The 20603-nt window shown below is 43.1% G+C and overlaps 1 protein-coding gene across 2 annotated transcripts; it reads left to right on the top strand.

Annotated features, from left to right (window-relative positions):
- The first annotated feature begins 82 nt into the window (after positions 1 to 82).
- Positions 83 to 20457, top strand: acap1 (ArfGAP with coiled-coil, ankyrin repeat and PH domains 1). Of its 2 annotated transcripts, none has more exons than XM_080486042.1 (23): positions 83 to 754; positions 4723 to 4780; positions 6821 to 6940; positions 7131 to 7184; positions 7329 to 7387; positions 8696 to 8879; positions 8988 to 9032; positions 9113 to 9208; positions 10772 to 10846; positions 11710 to 11822; positions 12556 to 12607; positions 12683 to 12783; positions 13109 to 13220; positions 13321 to 13538; positions 13657 to 13726; positions 13815 to 13909; positions 15668 to 15861; positions 16307 to 16357; positions 16473 to 16648; positions 16940 to 17049; positions 17142 to 17252; positions 17704 to 17765; positions 19852 to 20457. In XM_080486042.1, exons 1-23 carry the CDS (start codon positions 702 to 704, stop codon positions 19947 to 19949), a joined length of 2307 nt encoding a protein of 768 aa, XP_080342168.1. In that variant the 5' UTR covers positions 83 to 701; the 3' UTR covers positions 19950 to 20457. The 2 variants fall into 2 exon arrangements, 1 of the variants encoding a protein (XP_080342168.1); XR_013936219.1 differs by having other exon boundaries at positions 345 to 754; positions 17704 to 19276.
- Positions 20458 to 20603: the final 146 nt, after the last annotated feature.

The following is a 20603-nucleotide window of genomic DNA, read 5'->3' as shown; positions in this document are numbered from 1 at the left end:
CAAAAAGCACTGACAAGGTTGCCAGACAAGAATACACACCCAGTTTATCTCCACATCTCAGTGGATTACACCAAACAGCATGGAGAGAGAGAGAGGGAGAGAGAGAGAGAGAGGGAGAGAGAGAGAGAGAGAGAGAGTGAGAGAGAGAGAGAGAGAGAGAGATTGCACATGGAGTTATAATATGAAGTTACAGAGTGAGATTAAAGACCTTTTTAAAGACATGTGCTGCATGATGCAACCTGATGGGGTTGGTGTAGAAACATTTTAGATCAGCCTCTCATTTTCTTCTGCAGTTTCCTCCTTCAAGACCACAATTTGCCATGAGTAATAAACCCGGAAATGTTGAGATGAGAGGGTTGGACTAAGAGAGGACGAGAGAGAGACAGTACTACGCGTCGCACACAGGCGCAACACTCATCCGGAGATCTGCATCGGATAATTTCCCGGATAAGATGATAATAACACAGCAAACATCGCTTCTTTTCATGCAGCAGTGGTGACAAGATCGGACAAAGAAGAAGCCTGAGCGGAATACACGTTCATACTTCTTTAAAAGGAAGGACAAAAACAAATTGGACAATGCGCAAAGCTGCCGCCTTGGAGCCTTAAAACCGAGAAGACTGACTGTCAGTGTCCTCCAGGAGCCAGTGAAGGAAAGAAGAGTCTGTTTGTGATTCGGAGATTATAAAGAAAACGCAGGGATGACAGTGAAGCTGGACTTTGAGGAGTGTCTGAAGGACTCCCCACGCTTCAGGTGAGAGTGTCACCTGTTTTCCATTACGCACAGTGGAAGGAATGGCTCAACAATTACGCACAAACATGGAAACACGCCGATGTTTCACGTTATGATAAGGATATTTTCAGACGAGGAAGCTCTTACAGGGCGTCTGTAAGGACAGCTCCTTATTAAATTACACTGGATTACACGTAAAAATACTAAAGTACTTTTCTCAGAAACTATTCAGTTATTAGTGACATTTACTTTTAATCCACGTTTCTTAGGCAAAGTATATAAATTTACTTAATTACATGTATATAAACAAACGTAGACTAAAGCAACATTTGGTTTGCAAAAGTCGAGTAAACATTTGGAATCAAACAAAGTATCTCAAACCTTGATCACAGTAATCTGAGTATTTGTATTTCCACAAGTGAGAAGGCCAGACTTTTACCCAGAATGCAATTTAAAGGCAACATGCAGAGTTTCAGATTGCTGTGGCTCAACTGGTTGACTTCCACTGATGGAAAGGTCATTGGTTTGATTCCCGGCACGGTGCACACTACATTGTAATACAAACAGCCACGTAAAGGTTTTCTAATCTGTATAGAAGAGAGTTGACAGAACATTGTAGATATTCGGTAACAAAACCAGAACCACTTCCAAAATGAGCAGAAACTCAACCGTCTGAGTTTACAATTTTTTTGTGCAACAAGCCCGAAAACCTAATTCTAGATTATTTAGATTTTCAAGTTGCAGAATGCAGAAACAGGTCCCCATGTTTTACATTAAATGTGACTAAACAGCTCGTCTCGCACTGTGCTAATTTTAAACTTCTATGACAGTTACGAAGTAATGTGAACAGAAACTACATGTGGAGTTCCTCAAGGATCCATTCTTGGGCCTCTTATGTTGATCTTCTGCATGCCTAGAATATTTCCAAGTGTTTATAAATCACCCTGAGTCACGTCATATCTGAATGATGTCATATGAATAAATTAATTTTGCCTATATAGCTACACAACCACAGTTGACACCATTTTTTTTAATAGTGCGCGTTCCTCAATTGTCGTCTTCACTACTTTTACTCAACCAATTTCATCACAACAGTTTAGCAACATTACCTCCACCCTAACTCCACACATTTGTATCAGCTATTTGCTTTCTATTTTTTCATTACTAATATTACATTTCCTCGCTTTCTTAGCCAATTTATGCTCCTTATAGTCGGGTGGGATTATCAACACTTTGAGTTTCAGTGGACATGGTGACTCTCCATCACAGGGAATTCCCATTTCTACCTACAGCACTATTTAGAGCATTTAACCTTTAAGAACACTCACTGACTGAAATACTCCACACGGAAATGAAAAAGTCCCAACCACAAGCCCACCATCACCCGACACATATACCTGACATATTTCACCACAACACTAACCCCTGTTGTCTCATGCTATATAGTGTCACTTTAGCCTTTAACCCTGTGGCGGTCCTATCTCACTCCATCACGCCGTCTTTCCACCGTTCCTGTTCGACTCAGTTTAACGGCACGTGTCAAAGCTACAATTCATTACTGTTAAGAATTAACATACAAACTTTGTCTTCCTCTAATCAAATACATTGTTGGTTCAGTACAAACTATTTCACATAGAGTTAACTGGTATGACCCTGGAATACTTCAGCTGCTTTATCGGTACTTTTCAAACACTTCTTACAAGTTATTTATCATGGCTTCTCCCCATCTGCTCTCAATGTAAGGTCACACTGCAACATGTCACTGCTATTTGTTTAGTTTTTTTTTTTTTGATGAGTCATGGTTTATTTTCGAACCAATGAAATCCGTTTGAGTCAATTGAAACACATTTTGCTTTTTGGACGCTCGCTGAAGCTTCCTCACTAAACTGTCACTGTGGCCCTGCTGCATGTAGGCGACATGCTACAATTAATTTGCTTTCAACATCAGCATCTGGTGTAATGGAGAGGGAAGTACCTCGGCGGCGGTTTTGCAAGCAGCTGAGAGAGAGCTTGGCAGGACTTGGGTGTGCCCCCGACAGTTCCTGGCATCTCGCCTGACTCACAGTGACTGCTGTTGTCCCTTCCAGCTGATATGACATATTTTAATCCTGAGTGTTTGCCTCCCTCTTCACTCTCTTCGCCGTGCGTTGCCAGTCTCGAGGTTTCTTTTGGCCTGCTGCACGGCAGTGGAAAGTTTGAGCCTGCGGCAGCCGCCGTGGCGACGCTCCACGTCGAGGGAAGGAAAAGGAGCGAGAGAGAGAGAGAGAGAGAGAGGGAAGTTTGAATTCTGGAGCTTAAACAGAGCAGGACGGAGTAAAATTGCGTTGACAGGTTGAGATTGCCGCGCGAACGCGCGACATCCTGTTGCCAAGGCAACCACGATGCGGGAGGGCAACAGGAAGTGAGGCGAGATGTGCCGAGGTGATCAACAGGAGACAGGAAGCCTGTTTTTCTGCGGGGAGAACCACGGCGGAAACTCAGCCTCAGCTCTTGTCTTCGTTTGCCTTTCTGGTGGGTGTCAGTCACACAGGGGCAGAGAACAGGATCCATCTCTGGACTGAATCAACCTTTCAGCTTTTCTCCACTGAGGCCTCCTTTGTACCTTTTGTTTTTAAGCCTCCTTTCTCCTCTTTCTCCGGCTGTCTCCTCTTTTGGCTTCGGCATTTAGTCTTATTTCAAGAGTTGGTGACCTCAGACTTTGGTTGAAGCCTCCCCACACTGACAAACACAAACAGTTACTGTCTGTCCGGCCGCTTCTCTCCTCTCTGCCCTCAGACGATCCTCTTTCTTTTCTTTTTTTTTCCTGCCGTTGCCGCTGTCTCTCTGTATTTCTGTACTGTTGGTGGAAGGCAGCAGAAACCACACGGTTTTGCTTTGGCTCTGAGGAGAGAGATAGTAACTTCAGACTTTCTGAGACATCGCCGACAAAGCTCCAACTTGTCCTCAAAAGCACAACATAATCGATCACGCGCTCTCGCAGCTCGCATGTTTGTTTGCGCCGTCATATGCGGGTCGGCGCCGGCTTTTTGTTCCAAAGCCTCAGGAATGCTTTTACAAATCTTGCAGAGTTTCTCGACTGTCTTAAAATAAGTGCACGCGGTCGTTCACAGTCGCAGTGAAGTACAAGCGGGAAAAAGATGCGCGGCGCTGAAAACGGCAGCGGCTGCAAAATATGTGGATGATTTACTCGATGTCAAACAGCAAGAATGTGATGAAATAGTCCATCTGTTGTGCAAATGTGTCGAATGGATATTTGGGAATCAACATTGAAGTGTAGAAATTTATACAATGCTCTGCAAAAAAACAACAACTTTAAATAAAAGTAGAGCTTTTAAATTCGTAGCTACTACAGTATTTAGGATGATATGCTGCAAGAAGTTAATGCGTATTTTAATTTGGTGGATTTTTCTTTGTTAGTAGATCATTTATATTAGGAATAAGGAACCTTGAAGTAGCCTCTGATTAATAACTCTTAATATTTTACTAAAGTGGTGTTAAACGCAGCTTTGGGACAGTTTGTCATCAATTTATTATGAGATATCAGGATATATGATGACCTTGCCTGTCACTTTCTTTTGCTTCAGCGTTTGTCTCCACGGTCACATCATTAAATGTTTATTTCATTGAAGTGATCTTGCAGAAGTTACACAATCAACTCAGAATAGAACTAATGGTGATGATGTTGGAAAGTTGGTTTGAGCTGAGGAAGTGTGAAAGCAGCTGCAGCCTGCAGCTCATTTACAAATCGGTCCAAACCAAATGCATGAACGTGCATTTGTGGGATGAGCTGCAGAGCTTAGTAATGTGCTTTGCACTGATGAAAGCTGAGTCTTTTTTGTCAATGCCAGACAGCTTATTCTGTTATCTGGAGCATTGTTATCACATCTGAGGGAGGGAATGGAATGAATTTGCACACATTGCTTCGTAACTCTTGTCATTTCTCGAATCACCTGAAGACGACTGTGTCTCTGCTTGTGTGTCTCTTCCAGAGCTGACATCGAAGTCGTCCAAAACGACGTGAGTGAACTGGAGACGCGGCTGGAAAAGGTACGACGAGAGAGACCACACTGTCTGAACCAGCGCTCCGCTTTCAGAAGCGTTCCCGTCACTTCAAACAAACAAACGGCCACTCATCCAGACGATCATTTCTCTCATGTGAGACGGTCATGAAGTGAGACGTACCATTGGTGTTTGGGGTATTTTTCACCTGACGGCAATCAGGAAGTCGCTGCAGGTGTTGCTTCCCCATCACATTGTCCTGCCACTTGGTTCTGCTTCAACACAACGGCCTTTGTTCTCCTTTGTGTGCCTCACGTTCATACATGCTGTAGTTTAACGTCTCCATCAAACGCCACCTTTCGGTTTCCTGAACACGAAACTGTTGCGTTCCCATGATGTCTGAGTCTGCAGATCCACTTTCTACCGTTTGTAACACCCGCGAAACCGCACCTGGACTGATTCATGTTGGCAGCAGAGAGACGTAGTGCAAAAAACTGGACTAACTGGGTTTAAGACCTTCCTTTTTTATCTGCTTTGTGCACGTGCCCTTGAGCAAACGTCTCAAGTGTTTATGGACTCCCAACAGGAGAGAAATGGCCCAGGTGGCATGAAAGGGATTTTTTTTTTCTCTTCACTGTTGTTGAAAGAGACTGGATCAAAAGTGTAATCCATTTCTATTTTCTGCGTCATTGCCGCTCCACATGGCGCCGTGCTGCGACACGCTCAATTTCAGACCGATTGTAAAATAAACATGGGTCACATTTAGCTGGAATTGCACCATGTTTGATGGCAACAGGTGTGTCAGTAAGACTTAAAAGTTGGAGTTATGTTTCAGTTGTAGCCTGCCTTTCATTGTTTTTGTCTCCAGTCCACTGCAACACTAAGTTAGACCAAGTGTTGGACATTTTTAGCGACTGCAGCTTCTCTGTACAAGTTTTTTTTTTTTTTTTTTACTCCATTTTTGGTCTCCACCAGCACCTGAAGAAAAGAACGGGCTCTGTAGAAACCAATAGTGTGAAAATTGTCTATAATGTCATACAAAAGTAAAGACTTTTAACAGCCACAATTAAAATGGCATCCTAAGTGTGTCTATTTGCAGTCTATAGCAGGAGTCTGCAACCTCCATGAGCAAAAGAGCCGTTAGCAATTTTCATCTAAATAAAATTTGTCTGGAGCTGCTGGAACTTGTTAATTATCTGGAATGAAGAAATAAACACTTGCAGGGTTGCATTCATGAAGTGTCACAGTTATAATTTAGATATATGGCATTACATTTTTAGTTTTTGTGGCTTTTTTTTTTTTTTTTTTTTTTGCGATTTTTCTCAATTTCTATCCACTATTTTTCATGGATTTTCCCACTTGAGTCATTTTATGTATTTTTTGCAAAATTTTTTTGTTGCTTTAGTTATTTATCGTTGCAGTTTGAGCCGTTTTAGCTATACTAGGTATTTATTTCCCATTTTTTTCTTCAATTTATTTTTCCTAAAAACAAGGCTATACTAGAAAATTTGATTTAATTTACTTTTATTTTGACTATTTTTCCTATATTATTATTCTTTGGAATAATGTCCATTTTTAGGAAGCTATTCTAAGTGTTTTACTTTTGTTCGCCTGCAGATGAGACCCGTTTAGAGAATCAGTGTGGAATGCGAATGAAATCAAAATGATGAGAAAATGTTTATTTACATGACCTTTTGTGAAATGTTCATGGAGCCGGTATACAGAGGAGCTGAAGAGTCTGTGTGGCTGCAGAACCAAAGGTTGAACACCCCTACTATAGTTTACGTGTATGAACAGACAAAACATGTCACTTCTTCTTGGCCAGGACTGTAGCTTTACCACACTCACTTCCTTTCTGCTGAAATCATGCTTATATGCCGAACGAACGGTATAAACAATGTTGTTTATGTATGGCACTTTTATTATTCAGCTCATCAAACAGAGATAAAGCTTTTGAGTCACGACTGTTTCGTATCATCTGTCCAATTAGACCCTGAATGTTAATTTATCTATTTAATCAACTTTACTAGTTTGGATCCCTGTCAATCTTCTTTGTTTGTTCAATGTGATGCTGATTTTGCGGTGCAGCTGGTGAAACAATGCCAGGCCATGCTGGAGGCGGGCCGAGTCTACTGCCAGACCAGCAAGAGCTTCGTCAACGGGCTGCGAGAGCTCGGACCCCACTGCTCCGGGGATAAGATGATGGCGGTGAGGAGAGTGCACTGACATGCCAGTCACCAGGGAGTTATTTATACACTCGTCTTATCTCCGCTGGTATTTTTCCAACACTGTGTCACTTTGCACAGATTTCACTCTCGTTGCGAGACAAGAGAATCTGACCACGAGCGGAGACGTTTTACAGTTGCTGTGAGTGTAATGTGACCAATTTATTGTGCAGGATTGCCTGGACACGTTTTCCAAAAAGCTGTCAGTCATCCTGGAGACTCAGGGGGTGAGTGCGTCTCCGTCTGCCACCGACTCCTCGTTGCAACATTCAGCAGCTGCAATCATGTGGTCAAAGCAAGACTGCGGCGCTCATATTTGACATTCAGCAGCCGACCCGCCCGCACTGTGAGAGATTTTTGTCTCCTTTCAGGAGGTGATCGAGACCACGCAGAAGTCGGTCAAGACGAAGCTGCAGAACTTTGTGAAGGAGTGAGTGCGCTTCACTTTCAGCTTCCTGCCTGTGTAATCTTATCCTTTTGCTGCTCTGCTGTCATCTTCACACTGCCTCACACTCCCTGCATGTCTGCGCACCATTAGCCTTCACTTACAATCCGCCGACTCCTCTTAATGGGAACAATTATGTAGATTAGATAAAGGAAGCCGTGGGAGAGCGTGTGAAGCGTCATTAGCTTCACTTGGAGAGGGGATTCCACCTTCGTTAGTTACTGAGATTGTGCTCAAATAAACAGGAGTGCAGAAAAGCCATTATTTTCCCTGTGTGGGCTTTAATTACATCCACATAGATTAACACCACATAACAATAGCACATAGTTTTAATCCATTAACCTCCAGTCACCACCGAGAGTGAGTCACCGCTAAATGGAAATCTCAATATTAATGGACCTCAGCATAGTATATTGTGTAATAATGTCATTAAAAAAAAGAGAGGAAGAGCTTAATAAAACTGTTTCCAATGTTTATGCATGTATGTTGTCAAATAATTGATGAGTGGCAGTGTTTTGAGTTTAGTAAAAGTAACCTTGGATTAGATAGTAGATTATAATTAGACATTGAAGAATAATAGATAAATGAATGAATTAATATATTTTAAATATATATTTGACCAACAAATTTAAATAGAACAATTTTTAAAGCACCAAACAGAGGATTAACTGCCTGTGGTTAAATGACCACAAAGAAAAGAAATCACGTCTTTTAAGCACGTCCATGTCTAACACAGCTTGAGAAAACAACGCTGCTCTGAAACGTTTTATCGTCCTGTTCAAAAGAAATGTAACAACAAACTCCATCTTTGCAAAGCATTATGGGATTGATCTCTTAACGTTGGATGATATTTATGCACATAAACCCAAATTAATCAAATCATCTCGTTCTAGTGAACTGTGCAACAGAATTAAATCAACTTAACAGAAAAGTCTCGTTTTATTCCTTTAGTCACTTTTATTTTCAGATTTTCTCCATTTTTAAATTTTTTTTTTCTATTTTCCTAGCCCCTTGAAATCTTCAAAGAAAAAACTTAAATTGAATTTTTTTTTCTATGTGTTTTAGTGAATAAAGCTAACTAGATGTGTTCCTCTGTTTAGTTTAAGTCTGCAGGTAATATTGACATTCATAAATAGAGCTTTGTTCTTTGAAGCCAACGTGTCGGGGAGAAGTTTATCTTTATTTCCACAGCACTTTTCTTTTCTGTGAACTTCTATATGGAATCGGCCCAAAATGCTCAGAGAGCCACAAAGGTCAAACCGCACTGTCCACTTTTTCTCACTTGCTCTCCAGAGATGTGCGTCGGTTCAAGGACGTGCGGAAGGAGTTTGAGCGCAGCAGCGAAGCCCTGGAGGGGGCGCTGTCCAGGAACGCTCAGGCCCCCCGGGGGAAGCAGCACGAGGTGGAGGAGGCCAGCAGCGCTCTGCTCAACGCACGCAAGGCCTTCAGATCCGAGGCCCTGGACTACGTCCTGGAGGTGAAACTGCTTCATCTCTTGCCGCTCAGCATCTGGATGTGATATACGACAATCGGTTTGGCTCGGGAGTGCTCTCCACTTTAACCACAGCTTCCTTTTTTGCTTCAGATTAATGTCATCGAAGCCAAGAAGAAGACAGACATCCTGATGGCAGTGAGTGGAATTCTCACGTGGTTTTTACAGACTTCTGTATTTCCTCTAGATTTGACAGTTCTCTTCTGTCTCCTGGTCAGATGCTGTCACTGATGGAGGCCCAGGCCCAGTTCTTCCAACAAGGCCACCAGTCTCTGTCCCAGCTGGACGACTATCGGCAGAAACTGAACGAAGAGGTAACAGTTTGCTTCGGTTTGAGTTGTCAGCACAAAAAATCCACAACTGAAGCTGCTTCTGCACAACTGATGAGTAGGCAGCAGCTGGGGGAGGAAAAAAAAGACACTTAGCAAAAGGAAATTTATGTTTACGCTTTTATAAAGTGTCTGAAAATGTGTAGTTCGAATAGAGTTTTAAAAAAAGCAAACAAAGGCATGAAGTCTCTTGTTTTCCTTTGTGTTTCCGTTTTGTCCGGGTTAAACTGCGTCCCGCCTCGTCTCGAGGAATCACAAGATGACATCACACTTTCATTGTGACAGGAAGAAACGAGCAACAACAGGAAATGTTTCACATGTTCAAGTGTGTGTGTGTGTGTGTGTGTGTGTGTGTGTGTGTGTGTGTGTGTGTGTGTGTGTGTGTGTGTGTGTGTGTGTGTGTGTGTGTGTGTGTGTGTGTGTGTGTGTGTGTGTGTGTGTGTGTGTGTGTGTGTGTGTGTGTGTGTGTGTGTGTGTGTGTGTGTGTGTGTGTGTGTGTGTGTGTGTTACTTCACCCTCTTTGACGACTGTTGGACGCTGTTTTTAGTTTTTTTTTGGTGGGCAGCATCACTGCAGAGTGTTTATGTTAAAATTAAATGAATCTAAAGAGGAAACAAAATTCAGAGTCAAACGGCTGCAAGGCTTTTCCTACCTCGACAGGAAGTGAGAGGAAGGAGAATGAGCTGATGCAGCAGATAACGGCGAGAGGTGGGAATGAAATGCTGGACCGGCTGCTTGCTGGAGAAATCACCTCCTTTGTTCTTCAGCTTGGCTTCGTATTTATATTGAAGAATTCCTAATTCCTGTAGGCAGAGGCGACACCCTCCTGTGAATACGCCGATCTCCCTTCAATAGGAAAGTGTATGATAAAATAATGTGTCCTATTGGGGATTTTTAAAGGTCTCATATGCAAAATTCACTTTCTAATTGTTTTCTATGTGTCCCCATAGCCTGTGTATGAGGCCCCAGATGCTAAGAAAGTCTGTCATCTCCCTCACTTGCTTGTACCACTTTTTAGTCAATGTGCACTCAAACAGGCGAATCAGCGCTTTTTCCCTTCATGACATCATGGGGGGAAATAACTACTTCCTCTGGTAGTGGATTCTCAGTTTGACGCTGACACAGGGAGATAAAAACTTACTAAGATTACTGATAAACTGAAGAAATTCTGTATAATATGAATAACCATGGGGTCGACGTTGACAGACACAGGAACAGCCTGTTCTCAGTAGAGTCACTCGAGGGACTTTTAGACTGGATGAAATTCAGCACCAAGGCTGCATTTAGGGAAATACACTTTGGAAACAGTGTTGTTGGACCTCTGGAACTTCTGTGAAACTGTTGAAAAACTGATACGGGACCTTTAATAACATTTAGTTCAATTTGTAGTTTAGCCATCAGCTGTTCCTACAGTAATAATGAATGGCTCACCAGTTCTCTAAAAGCTTCTCTGGGTTTTTCTGTCTTACTGATTGTTGAGAGTTATATTAAAGACAGCTGCTTTCAATTTTTGAAGGATAATATTTGTGTCTATCCATGCACTGGCAGCACACCCAGTTTGTCCTGAACTCTGCCCGGGAGAAGAGAGACATGGAGCAACGCCACGCAGCGATCAAGAAAAAGGTATGTATGGGAAAGTTTATCTGTTTGATATGAATGTGTTTGACACCCCTGCTGTAAACGATAGAATTCACATTGTACTTATAGATCATTTCACGAGTAATGGTTGGATGATTGTAATTGATGCCTGGTTCATCGGTGCTTTAAATAACCTTCAAATTACTGTATTAGTTCATTTCAAGATAGAAAATATCAAACACACTACTGAGGATTAAAAGTTAGTTGTTGTACTTATCGTAAATCCTTCTTTGAAATGGGCTCAATCATAATTCTCATTGAATGAGGTTCATATCTTTCTGACCCTCAGAATGATTAAATTACCCATTTTAATAGTGCAAGCTGTCAAATGAAGTAAATTTTCCGTGTCCTCCATCAAGACACTGTAGCTGGTTTCTAGTTTTGTAAACTATAAGCAGCAGTTGTCACTTTCTAAGTAAACAGAAGTTATAATTGCATGACTGATGGAAACAACCTACAACTGAAGGAAACCTGATTTGAGTACATTTCATACCACTGTTCAGGTTCTATGTTTGCGCTCATTAAAACAAACAAACAAAAAACAATGCACAGTTTCAACTTGATGAAGATTTTTCTTTATGTTGCTTATTAAATACTAAAATAGCACAAAAAGAAATGAAATTTAAGTTTGGTTTGATTGTCCTAATGGTGCTTGTGAGAAACTTGTTTCCTCTCTAAAAAAAATGCCACATTTATGAGGAACTTTCATTTGTGGGATGAGTAGAGGAGCTCAGACTTTGTGTTCCCATGAAACCTTCAACCAAATAAGCTCGGCTGGCACTCCATCCAGACCTTTCTCATCCCATTCCAGCTGTTTCGATGACTTTCTTTCTCTCGCATACTTAAAGGACGTCTCCTACGACGACTCCATCATGGATTTCAACGCCGATGCAGCCAATGGGATTGCAATGGAGGGCTATCTGTATAAGAGAGCCAGCAACGCCTTCAAAACCTGGAGCAGGTACAAAATGTCCCTCACAGAGACTGCCCAAAGTCTCAAATGAAACCAGTTCATTCAACGTCAAGACACACAGAATGTTCTGTACACAGAACGGGCAAGAGCACAAGAGCATGAATTGTAAAAATTTCAAAGAAACTATCGATGTTTGAACAAATTTGTTAAGCGTTTCAGAAATAACACAAGGCTGAGACCCGAGTTGAGTTATTGATGACGCTGAAATGAAAGATTGCAAACTAGCATTCGGCCCCATTTACACAACAATGTTTTCAAGTGAAAAGGCAAAACTTTCACAGCGTTTTGGGAGTCTGCTTACACTCTGTTTACACTCTGTTCACACGACAATGGTGCTCAGAGTCACTGAAAACACAGCTTTTTGAAAGTGAGCAGTGAGCGCAGTGGAGGAGACGAGCAGCTGAAACAGGAAGAGTCGCAACAGGGAACCATAAAGTGCAAAGTGTAAACATACACGTGTCCAGAAACAGAAATAAAAAACAATCCCTGACAAATGTTTTCTCTTGCTTCACTCACCGAAAGTGTCCGTCTCAAGAGAACTGACCACATTGTGTGAAAAGTAGTTTCTCACACTGTCGTGCGAAAGCAGCTTTACTATGATACCATCTGGCATGATGTCAGTCATTTGAATAAAACGCAGGGAAACTGCAGCATTAATTTCTATCTTATCTGCTGCTGAACTGTAGCGACACTAATACTTCATGATCTTTGTCACCTTCAGACGCTGGTTCTCAATACAAAAGAATCAGCTGGTGTATCAGAAGAAATTCAAGGTAAATATCTTTTGAGAAACCACTCAAACATGCAACACACGCCTCTGACGTTTCACCTCCACGTCTGTCTGATAGGAGCAGCCCACGGTTGTGGTGGAGGATCTGCGTCTGTGCACAGTGAAGCCCAGCTCAGAAAACGAGAGACGGTTCTGCTTTGAAGTTGTTTCGCCGTCCAAGTGAGTGCGTGGGCGGCTTGGCTTCGTGCATCCGTGTGTTTGAGCGATTGCTGTTTGTTTGAATGTTCGTGTATCTGTGGCCTTGTTCTTGTAAACTCCCGGTTACCTGAACTTGCTGGAACACCAACCTTTGCGGACTCGCGTCACAGTGGGGAGAGAATTTAAGATCCCATCAGAGAAACTGATGAAGAGCTGAATGAATTGTTGAAAATCTGGATAATATTTTTAAGGTTAAGGCTGATTTTAGGGTGTAACTGTGAAGAGAATGAATGTAAGTGTGTGTGTGTGTGTGTGTGTGTGTGTGTGTGTGTGTGTGTGTGTGTAGGTGCTGTCTATTGCAGGCCGACTCAGAAAGGCAGCAGCAGGGTTGGATCAGCGCCGTCCAAAACAGCATTGCCTCCGCCTTTCAGGAGCGCAGAGAGGACACACAAAGCCCGGTCAGAACACACACACACACACACACACGCACACACGCACACTTTAAAAAAAAAAAAAAAAATCTTCATGGCAGTGGTTTTGTGCGTTGTGTGTCATCAGAGGCAGCGCTGCAGCTCAGTGTCCAGTGGGAATCTGCTGGGCGGAGGAGGAGGTGGAGGAGGAGGCGTGGATCAAGAGAACGCGGAGTGCAAGGCGCTGGAGGAGGTCCAGGCGATTCCCGGGAACCAGCAGTGCTGCGACTGCGGGGAACCCGGGCCGGACTGGGCCTCCATCAATCTGGGCATCACGCTCTGTATCGTCTGCTCAGGAATACACAGGTACACACACACACACACACACACACACACACACACACACACACACACACACACACACACACACACACACACTTTGTTTGAAATGAGTCCACTCCTCACATTATTTATTGTTTGACAGGAGCTTGGGAGTTCATTTCTCTAAAGTGCGCTCCCTCACTCTCGACTCCTGGGAACCCGAGCTTATTAAGGTAAGTTTATCTTTAACTACACACTCCTCATTTTTGTTTCTTCAAAAAACGCTGATATCATTTTTTTTTTTCTCTCTTCTTATTTCAGCTGATGTGTGAATTAGGAAACTCGGTGATCAACAGGATCTATGAGGCTCGAATTGATGAAATCACCATCAAGAAGCCGAATCCGTCCAGTCCCAGGTACACAACCAATATGTCCTTGAAGGAGAGTGACGCTGCTTTCGCACATGCTGATTGGCTCACTTGTAAAAAGGAAACTCTCTTCAGTTGAAAGAAACTGTTAAGTAAGGAGAGATCATGTGCAAAAAGTTGATCGTTTTAGTTCAAACATGAGTCAAAACATTAAGAACTAGGAAGGTGAAGGAGCTTTAAAGCAATTTCCCATGAAGTGATGGCATCCTGTTTCCAGAAACAGTTTGATAAATTCATATTTTTAGAGGTTGAAGGAAGATATACCTGCTATTTTTTCACATGTGGCTTTAATTTACTATTATTCTTCTTGTTGGCAGATGTACTCATAGACAGTAAACCACAGATGTGGGGAACATGTGGCGGTGCCACACCTGCCTCAAGCAGAAACTTTAGAATGAATCAGGCCACGCATTAACTTGCATGTTGTAGGCAATTAATTGTTGTTACACTTTTGAGAGGCCTATTTTCTCACTTTATTCACCATGAGACATGTATGTTCCTTATTTCCTCCTGCTGCTGGATTGTAGACATCACATGAAGGTCTGTGAACTTATAATGTCGGTACTATTTTGATATGACAATGTGCTTTTTTTTATAAAAGTTACAAGTAAGTCGTGGCTATTTAGGGCTTACATGAAGCTGAACGAGGCCCGAAACACACGAGGACCAACAGTGAAAATCATCACACAATCCCAGAACCATTGCATGTCGAGAACATGGTCGGTTCGATGGCTGATGTAAAAATAAAAGTCACACATTTATCATCAGTCTACATCTCCTTCCAGGGTTAAATTTTTCACTTCTCTCTGTGTTGTTGTCGCAGCAGACAGGAAGTATCGCAGGTACACGACACAGACGTTTACCATTGTGACCAAAGCGTCACCCGCACGGGAACTTGTGAGGTCCTCATGCTTGGTGCAGCATGCGCTTCAGTCACGTCCAGTCAGCGCTCACATGGAAACACCATCTCATCTTTTGTTTTTGCTCATGTTCTTAAAGATTATTGCCAAAAATGGTCAATAAGAAGTCACTGGGTGAAGGCTCTGCCACCTTTTTAAATGTAGTAATGCTATCTACGCCAAAGTTGCAATTATGAAGTTGAAGCACTACAATTAAGTATTTAGCCGTCACAGCAAAGGAATGTTACACTTGGAGAGAGCAAAAATTATACAGACCCTCAGAACAGAGGTTAAAAAATAGAAAGCAGAAGCCGTTTTGGAATAAAAGAGTCTTAAATCCTAAAAGGAGGAAACAAAAAAAGTAATAGTGAGGTCGTCTACATTGAATTAAACTCCTGCTGATATTTGTTAAAACTATTCATGATTAGTTTTTCAGTGTCTGAGGTGAGATGTGGCTTGTATCAAAACTTTCTTTTATTTACCCGCATCTAAATTTTGAATTCCGTGAAAAATACTGCAATTAATTTAAATATGGTTGTGATTACATACTGACCAAACGAGGTGGATGTCTTTTTCATCCAACCATCCATCCACCTGCTTTACCCGGTTGCTGTTTCCCATCTCCGCTGGCTATCTGGTGAATTTATAACTTAATTAATAGACTTAATTTAAAGTCTTCTCAGTTCATACTGTTGCTGGTTGTGGAGTGAAATCGGTGGTGCAGTTTGCAGCCTCGCATGTCAGTTTCCTCTGTTTCTACTGTTTGTGCCGTTTTGTTGGGAAACACTCCATTGCAGCATTCTTACTAAACACCTAACGTCTCTTCTTTTTCATTTCGTTCCGTCAGAGGAGACAAGGAGTCATGGATCCGATCAAAGTACGTGGAGAAGAAGTTCATCCACAAGCTGCCAGAGACGGGCAGGAACCCCCTGCTGAGGCGCTCCAGCGCCAGGAGGAACCGAGCGGGCACACAGGAACGCGGCGTGCAGCGCCCGCCGCTCAAACCCAAACCCAACCGAGCCACTCTGCCCCGGGTCACAGGTAACCTCCTTAGCAAACGGGTCGAAAAGCTGCTGGTTGCTCTGTTGTTGTGTAGTTAATCGCTTGTTCCCGCTGACGCTTCCAAAACACAAACACACGCAAAATCCCCAAACTTGGTGATGCAGCAAAAGTAGGTAATCCCACAGGTTTAGAGGGGAGAGTTGTGTGTGTGTGTGTGTGTGTGTGTGTGTGTGTGTGTGTGTGTGTGTGTGTGTGTGTGTGTGTGTGTGTGTGTGTGTGTGTGTGTGTGTGTGTGTGTGTGTGTGTGTGTGTGTGTGTGTGTGTGTGTGTGTGTGTGTGTGTGTGTGTGTGTGTGTGTGTGTGTGTGTGTGTGTGTGTGTGTGTGTGTGTGTGTGTGTGTGTGTGTGTGTGTGTGTGTGTGTGTGAGCTGTTGTTTGGGCCGTTTGCAGGATAAAGTGCTAATCATAGCTGTGTTTTTCCTCAGGGCTAAACCCCAGTGATCTCAACCAGAAGAACAATACGAGCTCCCACAACGGTGAGGCAGAACACAAGCACACACACATCCAACCTAATAACGTCCTAAACTTTACACTCTATTGATTTGTGACACGATTCAACAGATTTATCAAAAAAGCCCTTGTTCTCCTCAGACGTAGAAGAGGAAGAGGAGGATCTGAGCGGCCTCCACCCCGGGGCGCTGCTGTACCGCTCGGCGGCGCTGCAGAACTTCCCCGTCATGGCCGACGCTCTGGCCCACGGCGCCAACGTCAACTGGGTCAACGCCACGGAGGAGTCGAGCACGCCGCTGATACAGGCCGTGTCCGTGGTGAGAACAGCGCTCGGAAGTCTTGGATTCATTTAATTTCATAGCGAGTGTGAAGCTCTGTTTTTCTGCCTTTTGAATTCACTGAATATTTTAAACTATCTAGGAGGAGATCTAGAGATTATTAACGCTGATGTTTTGATATACACATTTCAAGGAAGTGTTTGTTAGATCATACTCAAAGTACAGTGCAACCTAAACATTTCCCATAATTAGAACCAAATCCTCTTCAAGTTTATATTGAAGTGTTATTATGGCACTGTTTTACCTCCATTGTTCCTGTGTTTGGAGCAGAACGCGCTGGCAGCCTGCGAGTTCCTGCTGCAGAACAGCGCCAACGTCAACCAGGCGGACAGCAACGGACGAGGGCCGCTGCACCACGCCACCATCCTGGGCCACACGGGGTGAGGGGGGTGCTCAAACACACACACGAGCGTACTGGTTGAGAGTGATACGTGCCGCCGTGTTTACAGCCTCTGGTGCCGTCTCTTCCCAGATTGGTGTGTCTCTTCCTGAAACGAGGCGCCGACTACAACGCCAAAGACAAGAACAAGAAGGATCCGATAACGATCGCCGTGGACAGCGCCAACGCCGACATCGTTACTCTGTAAGTTACTCGCCAACCAAAGTTGGGGCAGAAGGTTATGTTTTTGTCTGCCTTTATTTTTTTATTCATTGGTTTGTTTGTATGTATTTTACAAACTTTTATTAACCTGAATTGTCTGAAATCTTCAGGGATGATTTGTCATCATCCAAGGACCAATTAGACGATTAGATTTTGGGACGTGAACATCTAACCATTTCAGAATAAGTCCCAAAAAACTGTGAAAAAATGTCCCATACAATGCAGATGAGTGGGGCACCTCATTGAGGAGATCAGCGCCGGTTGCCATGTGGCGTTGGCGAAGGTCCGCGCTCTGCCGAGTGTCGGTTGTAGTTTTAGTAAAATGCGTACAGCAGACAGCGAATGTGTCTGGAAGCGTTGCAGTCTGCAGCTGGAAGGTTGTTTCGTTAAACAGAACGCATCAAATCTTCTCCATCAATGTTGTGTCTTCCAGGTTGCGTATTGCCAAGATGAACAAGGAGATGCGGGAGATGGACGGAGCTTTTGGCCAATCAGGTCACTCGGGGGAAAAGGGATCTGGGGGGACAAGGGGTGGAGGTGGGGGTGGAGGTGGAAGTGGAGGTGGGCTGGCTCACACTCGGAAGGGCCTGCAGGCCTTTAAAAACCATATAAGTGGATGGGCACTGGGCGGCCAGAACGATTAGACTCAAGCACCACACACACCGACACACACACCGACACACCGACACACACACACACACACACACACACACACACACACGAGTAAAAACTGATTCTTGTGAAACAGGAAGGAGCTGGAACACAGGGTACGACGAGAATAAAAGGCATAAATGAAAAACAGGCTGGAGATGAGGAAAGACAGAGGACACATTGTTTGAAACCTCATTATTAAAAGGCCACATGCACTTTGAATTAGAAACGCACATCGTCCTGCACTTTAAAACCGTATTGTACTGTCAGCAGAGTGCTTCATGTGTGTCTTTTTAATAATCCACTGTTGAACTCAGTAAATGAGTATATAATAGGATCTTTTCAGGCCTATTCTGAATATATTTTGGATATTTTATATCCACTATGTACAGACTGCTGACTTTATCGGACAGCTTTTACCGTGTATCTTGTCTTTTTTTATATTCCAGTGATGTAAGCTAAATTCAGTTTTGGGTTTTATGTCAAGAAATATTTTCTCGCACTATTCTGTGAATAGTGAACAGGATATTTTCTTTATTTAGCGGCATGTAAATATTTGTCATCCAGGTCCAAGGGATCTGTGCTGTAGCTCTCCAGCTTTACATTCAGTCATGTTATGTTTGCATTTTGTCATTTCAAGCTGCAGAGTCCATTCTTTCATGATTGTCCTCCGGTTAGAATCGAGGGTTTGTGCCAAAAGTGTTTGATTAGCTGCACCAATCAGAAGCAAGTAGCTTTCAGGAAGAGATATCTAGAATAGACGAAAACCTGAAACAGCGTTTTTAATCAGGTTTTTTTTAATATAAAAACAGCTTTAACCTCTTTAGTTCGTACATAATGTACTTTTAAGTCCTGCCGCGGTGTTCCTCTTCATACTCTTCACACTAGTGTCAAGCACAGCTCGTTGCTTCAGAAGACAGGATTTCTGGTGACTTTGTCATGCATGTTTCAAAGCTTTTGCCAGCAATAGGGTGGCGAGCTTTCTCTGCTGGATCTCTCGGCTAAGCGCATTGTGGCCATGTGTTCAGTTCTGGGTGTGTCGCATTATGTCCTCTACTGCCCCCTAGTGGACACATCCACACTCTGCAAGGTCATCCCACCCGTGGGACGTTTTTTTTTTTTTTTTGCCCGCGGGCCCCATGTTTCACACCCCTGTTTCTCTGTGACCTTGTCAGTCATGAAAGAATGGAAAACGCAATGTTTTTGTCTGCTTGAAACAACTGCTGGTCAGTCTTTAACGTGCTGTGCTTTGTCATTGTCCGTCTTTGTCGCTGCGCACTCATGTGCCTTTGTCCCGTTCCCCTCTGAGAAGTCTGAGCCGCTTGTGCAGTGTGCCACCTGCTGCGAGCTACGAGGTAAAGTGCATGTGCATGCAAGATTTCTGTTCATCTGTTCAGTCGCATGTGTCGTCTTGGCTTTTAAGGCTGCAGCTCTGAACGTGTCCGGGAGCTGGTTGGTGGAGATTCATCGACGAAAGCCGAACGTCTCCTTTCCGAGAAAGACGTAGCTTTAAATCGGGGGTGTCAGACATTCGGCCCGTGGGGCCAAAAATCGGCTCACAAGAGGCTCCAAATAGCTCACGAGACAATTGTAGAAATATTGTGGCGTTTGTGGAAATAGACATTTTCATCTCAAATACACTGGATCACAACAAAGAAAAACTTAAAATTTATAGGTTATAAAGGAACAATTTTAGTCACTCAGGATGAAAATGAGCTGCATGCAGCTCCTGAACTAAACATTTCTTGACACCCCTGCATGAAATGATATTATGGCTTAAAATCAGCTGCGTGCTATTAAAATAGATGATTCGACTAAAGATGGCATTAATCCGATTTCTTTTGATTTTGCTTGCCCTGGGGTTTCTATGCTTTTGTGAAATTTACGTGGCAATATTCACTCACTTCCTGATTTTCTTTTCATTCCTCAGGTGATGAAACCTACCAGGACATTTTCAGAGACTTTTCACACATGGCCTCAAACAACCCCGAGAAGCTCAAACGCCGCAGCGCAGACCCAAAATCTTAACCCTGCTGCACAGAAGACACACTTCACACTCAACATACACATATAGAAAGGATTACACACACACACACACACACCTCCCTGGCTACCGGCCACATGTTCAGTCACAGCTCAGCTGGTGTTGACTTCAGAGCGGAGAAACGATCCGAACAGTGAATTCTTTGTGCGAACACGTCAGAGCAGAACAATCGTGCCTAAGTGGAAACACTGGAGCGGCTTTATGAGACCAGCATGAGGTGACTTTATGTCCAGCAGAGGGTAACACCCTCCCTCTGCCAAACCTTCCTAATTAAACCCCTTAAATCTGTTTCCCTTTAACTGAAAATTGTCCGTTTATCCTCGCTCTTTCTGCTTCTTCTCAAATGTTGAGCGAAAATATTTCAGTCGAATTCAAAATTGTTTTGTTTTTTTTAGGACATGAGACAATGTTCACGTGTATTTTCTCTTAAGTTATGCAATTTCTTTTTGCATTAAGGTCAAACAAACAATAAAACGGTCATGTTTACATGTATTTGCATGTCATTTTCATAAGAGCCCGTCAAATGTCAGCAGGTTTAACTCATCCAGTAGAAGAGTTTTTGTCACTACAGTATCCAGTCTGTCCTGACGCTCTCACTGCGGCAACACAACACCACATAATATGCTATATGCTATAAA

This window comes from Lipophrys pholis (assembly GCF_963383615.2).
Source record: "Lipophrys pholis genome assembly, chromosome: 18".
NCBI classification, from domain to species: Eukaryota; Metazoa; Chordata; class Actinopteri; order Blenniiformes; family Blenniidae; genus Lipophrys; species Lipophrys pholis.
This window is presented reverse-complemented; position numbering and strand designations above follow the sequence as displayed.